This window comes from Octopus bimaculoides, chromosome 20 (genome assembly GCF_001194135.2).
Source record: "Octopus bimaculoides isolate UCB-OBI-ISO-001 chromosome 20, ASM119413v2, whole genome shotgun sequence".
Lineage (NCBI taxonomy): Eukaryota > Metazoa > Mollusca > Cephalopoda > Octopoda > Octopodidae > Octopus > Octopus bimaculoides.
In genome coordinates, this window is record NC_069000.1 from 17,645,511 (window position 1) to 17,652,106 (window position 6,596).

Genomic DNA, 6,596 nt, shown 5'->3' on the forward strand with positions numbered 1-6,596 from the left:
TTAATTGATTAATTTTGATTTTGCCAACTGAGTAGAATATTCTTGAATGAGGAGATATAATATAGCCGAATCATACCGGTAGCTTTCGCTAGTTGTCTTAAAGACCAAATTCACTCCTATATTACATTTTTTTAATATTTTCCAAAACTTCCAACCAACTGACTTTATTGGAGTTGTCTTCCATATCGGCTTGATTTTAGATTTCAGACACCACTTGTAAATTTTTGTTTACTTTACTAATTATTTAGATAGTATCACTTAATTTAAACTGTTCAACTATATTACATATGTGAGACCCTTCCTATATGTATATAGCATGCAGAAAACTCCTCTGGGATATTTTCTTTCAGCCATATTGTTCATATAGACATGTAGTCGCACACTTACAAATATGCTCTGTGGTTTTCTGTAATGTACTTGCTTTTCTTGAAAACATCGGTAGCGTATGTGCAGAAAGAATTTCAAGAGGGAATCGAAAGGAGGCTGTGGTCTCGGTTCAGTGGGAACTTTCCCACCTACATGGCGTTTATTTTCAGTAATTGCTTTTCCAGTTCTTCCTGTGGTACTTATCATAATCTCCCCCCCCCCCTACCTCAAATATGTGATATTGTGCCTGTATTAAAAACCATTATTAAAACTTCGTCAGTCTAACTCGTAATCTAGTTCATATATCTTATTAAATTTATAAACTTACACCATTAAACCATTTAAAGAAGAAGTTTCACGTTTCATCGTCGTCTCCGTTGTGTTTATTTATTTATTTGTTTTTTTCTTAACCAGCATCAATTTTGATACACCAATCCAACAGATACTTGGGGACGACATCTTGCTGTCAGACAAATATCGCAGCGAACATGTAACTCTAAGAGACATTTTCAACCAGAAGACAGGAATAAGTAACATGGAAGCCATTTCCCAAATGAATTCCATCAAAACAGAGGATATGATGGGGTATGTAATTCTTCAGTTTTATAGTTTATTTATTTTTTATGAATATTTCAATACTTTATATGGCAGTGACGTGGTTAAATCGGTAGAGCGTTATACAAAATGCCTTGAAATATTTCGTTATGGACCTTTGCATTCGGAGTTCAAATACTGCCAAAGTCTACTTTTCATTTTCCTGGAGTCGATTAAAAAAAAAAAACGCCAGACAAGTATTGGGTCGAGTTATAGTCGTAGAACGCATCCTCTATGTCAATCATAGGCAAACTTGGGCTTGCAGGACTTTCTGAATGACATGCCAACCGAAAAATTACCTTGAATTTTTTTAGTAGTACGGCTCGCCTGACAACGAGCAAAGTCTCATGGGACCCACTTCCCGTAAAAGGTTGCACATGCTTGCTCTGTGTGAATGGAATTATAATAGAACATAAACCAAGAAGACTATATTTTATATGGTGAGGGAAGCTACAGATCAGTGCATCATCGAGACAAAAACTTTGCTGCATTATGACGTTCTGATGTGAAATCCTTGTGGGTTCGACTTGGGCTTTCATCCTTCTGGAATCGATAAAATAAGCATCAATCTATAAGTACTGGAGATCGATCAGTTGATCATATTATTTCCCACCAAAATCTATGACCTTGCGCTGATCAGTAAAATGACTAAGAAAAAACACCTCAATGGAAGTACAACAGATACTTGGGGACGACATCTTGCTGTCAGACAAATATCGCAGCAAACATGTGTCACAAATGTAATGTTATAAGTTGAAAATCTTCAATTAAGTGAGATTATCCTAGTAATTCGAAGACAAAACTCAGTTGCATAAACTCATATAGTAAGAAGCTGAGAGAGAAAGAGAGAGGAGAGAGAGGGGGAGGGAGAGAGAGGGGGAGGAAGAGAGAAGGTGAGAGAGAGAGAGGCAGACAGACAGACAGACAGACAGACAGACAGACAGACAGACAGACAGACAGACAGACAGACAGATAGACAGACAGATAGACAGACAGATAGACAGACAGACAGAGCGAGACAAAGGCAGAACACAGTAAAGTTTCAGAACTGCTTTCGATTCACTATAGAAGACATTCTGTATCAAAAACAGGGTTCTTCAAGATATTCATGATACAGTGCGAGAAAGCTAACCCACTGATTTCCAACTACAGCCCATTTGAGGGGGTTTCACACAGTTTCTGTCTATCAGCATGACGTTGTGTAAAAGATATTTGTCCAAGACGTAATGTAATGGACTGCGTATGACTACGAAAATCACTCATCCAGACTAACTTCTGCGTATTCTCTTTATGCTCATGTTAAATGCATGAAGATCACAGCGGCCACTTAAGCTTCTACGCCATCCACCTCCAAAATATATATTTTTATGACTGGGTAAGATGTTCCAGTTTTCTTGTGATGGTGATGAGTGGCACAGCAAAGCAAGATGGAATCGCCCAACACGCAGAGACGCTTTACTTACTTTACTTATACCCTTGGGAAGGGAATGACTATCATGATTACCTATATGATCCTCTAATAAAATGCTTAGACAAGAGACCAACATATTCTGTGACGGGTGCCAAAAGAATATTAGGTTTCTTTTCAAAAGATATTATTTCAAACTAAAGTATGCGTGTGTATGTGTGTTTGAGAGAGAGAGAGAGAGAGAGAGAAAGAAACTCAAAAGACAGTAAAAGTAGTAAATACTGCACGATATATATATATACTTATATATATATATATATATATATATATATATATATATATATATATATATATATTCGGTGTACACAATCGAAGCAGCATCAAATTATAAATGCCATCTTTATATCATTCTTAATGTATATATACCATTGACAATCATGATGCTGTGGTTTTTGTCTGAGAGAAAAATCACCTCACAGACGTGTTAAAAAAGTGGAACGAGACAAATTTTGTCCCAGCACCGAGTCTCAGGAGCACCAGATGAGTTTCGGTTTTCTTGGGTTTGTCAATGATGTATACCCTGTAGTTACGTACCGAAAACAAAATCTAGGCATCACCTCCTATACATAGCGAAGAATGAATAATACATCCACAGATATTGCAAAAAGCTTGCCGGACTAAATTAAACTGTGGACACACAAATAAAGCAGCATTGAATTATAAAGTCTGTGTATCATATTATTTAACGTATATAAACCATTGACAGACATATTATTCACTGTTCGCTATATATCGGAGGTGATTTAGGTTAGACATGTAACTACAGGTTATACGTCACTGACAAGCTCCAAGAAGGGCGAATCACGGCTGGCGCTTCCGTGAATCGCTGCTTGGACAACGCTCGTCTCGTTCCAATATATAATGTGTTTTTAACACAAAACGTATATGAGGAAATTTGTAGGTATGAATCTCTTCGTTAGAGAAAAAAAAACAAGCCACATTACCAAAAGATTAAAACTTTCAACGTCTACATTTGGAATAATATGTGGCAATAGAGAGAAAATTATGCCAAGAGTTGCAGAAGCTACTTCAGATTTTATTTTTTCATAGACCTTACGTGACGTTTAAAATGGAACGGCTCGTGTGTATGTGGAACGAGATAAGAGTCAATGTAATGTGCCAATAAGCATGTTAATATTTTTTAAAGCCAAAAATTTATATCATTTGCAGATAGAGGAAGGTGAAACCTTTAAAGAAAAACTTCTTTTTTTTCTGTAGCTAATAAAGACTAGTTTGAGAGGTTTAGGAAGCGCTTGAATTTGTCCAACAAATTACTGGCGAATTGCTAGTGCTGATATAGAGACTACTACTGATTATCCTGGGCAGCTGGAAAAAATATCGTTAAAGGGTGATATACACGAGAGCAAGTATAGAATGTTGATGAAATTGCACTTTTGTGGAAGTTCACGCTCGCTAGAGCTTTTACATTACATAAAAAAATTAAGACCAGGATTTAAAGCTTCCGATAATCGTGTGATGCTTCGTCTGGGAAGAAATACTGATAGTGACGTGAAATTGAAGCCGCTTTCGTGAATCACTCCGAAAATTCAATGACTTTCAAGGGTTACGCAAAATTAAATTTACCTCTGGTTTCACCTTCAGATAAGAAAGTATGGATGACTAAAAGCCTCTTCGAAGAGTTGTTTAAAAACATTTTTCTCCTGCTTGCTTCCCGGCCACATGGTTCAGGCTTCAGTGCCACTGCGTAACAAGTGTCTTCTACTACAGCCTCAAGCCGACCAAAGCCTTGTGAATGGATTTGGTTGACGAAAACTGAAAACATCCTGTCATATGTGTGTGTGTGTGTGTGTGCGTGCGTGTGTGTGTGTGTGTGTGTGTGTGTGTGTGTGTGTGTGTGTGTGTGTGTGTGTGTGTGTGTTCCTTCACCACCGTTTGTTTTACGTCCCCGTAACTAAGCGGTTCGGCAAAAGTGACCGATAGAATAAGTACTAGGCTGGGTCGATTCATTCGACTAAAAATTCTTCAAGGCGGTGCCCCAGCATGGTTGCAGTCTAATGACCGAAGCAAGTAAAAGATAAAAGATATCAGACATAATATTTCCAACAAAGCCTAGTTCCTTTTAGACAATGAATAAAGCCATCAAGTGAACTTAAATGAATTTTCTGATAATGTGAGAGCAGAATATATCTCAAAGTATACAACTTTTTTTACTCCAATCAATGATTGAAGGTGTGATACCGAACTTAAAGGTACATTATCTGAGAAGAACTTACAAACAACTTGTGAACTCATATGATAGAGAGGATAAACCCACAGTTAGAGACTTCTGGAAGAAATTCAGTAAAATGGTTTCTATGGATGACATGGCTGAATCATGAAATGAAGTGAAAGCCTCAATTTTGAATAGTATTCGTGAAAATATGTGACCAGACTTTATCCATGACTTTACAAGTTTTCAACACACACCTACCATATTCTACAGACATACAAGGTCTCAGACAGACAAACGCGGCCTCCGTAACGGACTGGGAAAGAAGTCACCGAAAAGGTTGCAATTGGCAACGAAAGAACTTTGAGCAACAAAAAAAAACGATTGATTGTTTAACCAACAAGTTAAACAAACGATCGATTTGTTAGTTGGACAGATATCTAAGCAATTGACTAATAATAATGGAGTGAAACTGAACCGGTGCGTGTGTTAATATTGGCGTAATGACTCTCCCTAGACACAACAGAAAGAAAGTTTACGTCAAATTCCGAAAGATGTTGTGAGTCTTGGAAATGATGTAAGGTTTGCAGAAATTATGTAGGATGTATTTCGGTTGCAAGTATCCAAAACAGAAAGTTATCTAACGAGGAGCTAATGAGCAAGCTGAGAATACAGATAAGAATACGGAAATTCCATCAACTCAATTTTAATTAACTGCAAAGAATATTGCTAAAGGGTTAGCACTTATAGAGGAATTTCTTTAAGTGTTTAATGATAATAATTCTAATCGTGAACGTAGCAAAAATTTTAAAAGGGAGTTTGCCATGAGCTCAGTTCCTACACCAAGCTGTACAGAGATGATGTGCTATAAACATCAAACAACTTTGGATAAGTTCTGCACCACTCAAACAGATGTTGAAGATAAACAAAAAGATAGGAGACACCGTCCCTCATCCTCCCAGCAACTCACGTTCCAGCACCACTCCCCATACAATAGTAAACATCTTTTACAGTAAAAACGTACCCTATTGCGATATTGCAATTCATATTTATTCCCTAATGTATTTCCCTTCAAATGTTTATATATATACATTTTGAACTATGTTTAGAAATTGTTATTTTCATGTACAAAAGTGGTCGTGTGCTTTTTTGTTGTTGTTTTTAAAAATTTGTCGAAAGGCATTCTCAATGAGGAAATATATTACGATTTACGAGATTTCCTGGATTTTCAGGAACACATTACTCACACAACGCGATGTGTGTGTGTGCACAGGCGTGACTGTGTGGTAAGAGGCTTGCTTACCAAATATATGGTTCCGGGTTCAATGAGAGGCACCTTGGGCAAGTGTCTTCTACTACAGCCTCGAGCCGACAAAAGCTTTCTGAATGGATTCGGTAGACGGAAATTGAAAGAAGCCTATCGTATACATGTATGTGTATGTATCCCTGTAAAACAGCGGTTCGGCAAATGAAACCGATAGAATAAATGCCATGCTTAAAAAAAAATAATAAATACTGGAGTCGATTTGTTCAACTAAACTATTTAAGGCGGCGTCCCAGCATGGCGCAGTCTAATGACTGAAAAAGATAAAGGATATATAAATATATATATTCGTTTTTATGTCAAATTATATATAAAAGCAATTTAACGTTAACCTGAAGGATTACTCAATACTCTTTATTTTATTAAAGGGACAGACTATGCGGTATCATAATTCTATGTATGTGAGTATTCGAGAAAAATGCACTTGACCCTTTAACGTAATCATCAGATAGGCTTAGCCTGACACTGTGTGACAAAGCTATTCCTTTGAATTACTCCTTTGAATTTGAATTATAGTCCATTGAATATACTCTTTAAAAGGATGAAATAAAAAGAAAAGAGAAAATGGAGAAAAAAAAATGGGGGATGTGCATATTTATTTACTTTAACCTCAACGTCAAAGTTTCGGCTTGTTCACCTTCATTACACTGTCACACACACACACACACACACAC

The 6,596-nt window shown here is 36.9% G+C and overlaps 1 protein-coding gene across 1 annotated transcript in view; it reads left to right on the forward strand.

Annotated features, from left to right (window-relative positions):
- Window positions 1-6,596, forward strand: part of LOC106880243 (uncharacterized) — a 77,156-nt gene that overhangs the window by 44,042 nt on the left and 26,518 nt on the right. Inside the window, exon 2 of the mRNA XM_052975117.1 lies at window positions 781-951. Coding sequence (XP_052831077.1) covers window positions 781-951 — 171 coding nt within the window. The remainder of the gene's footprint in view (window positions 1-780; window positions 952-6,596) is intronic.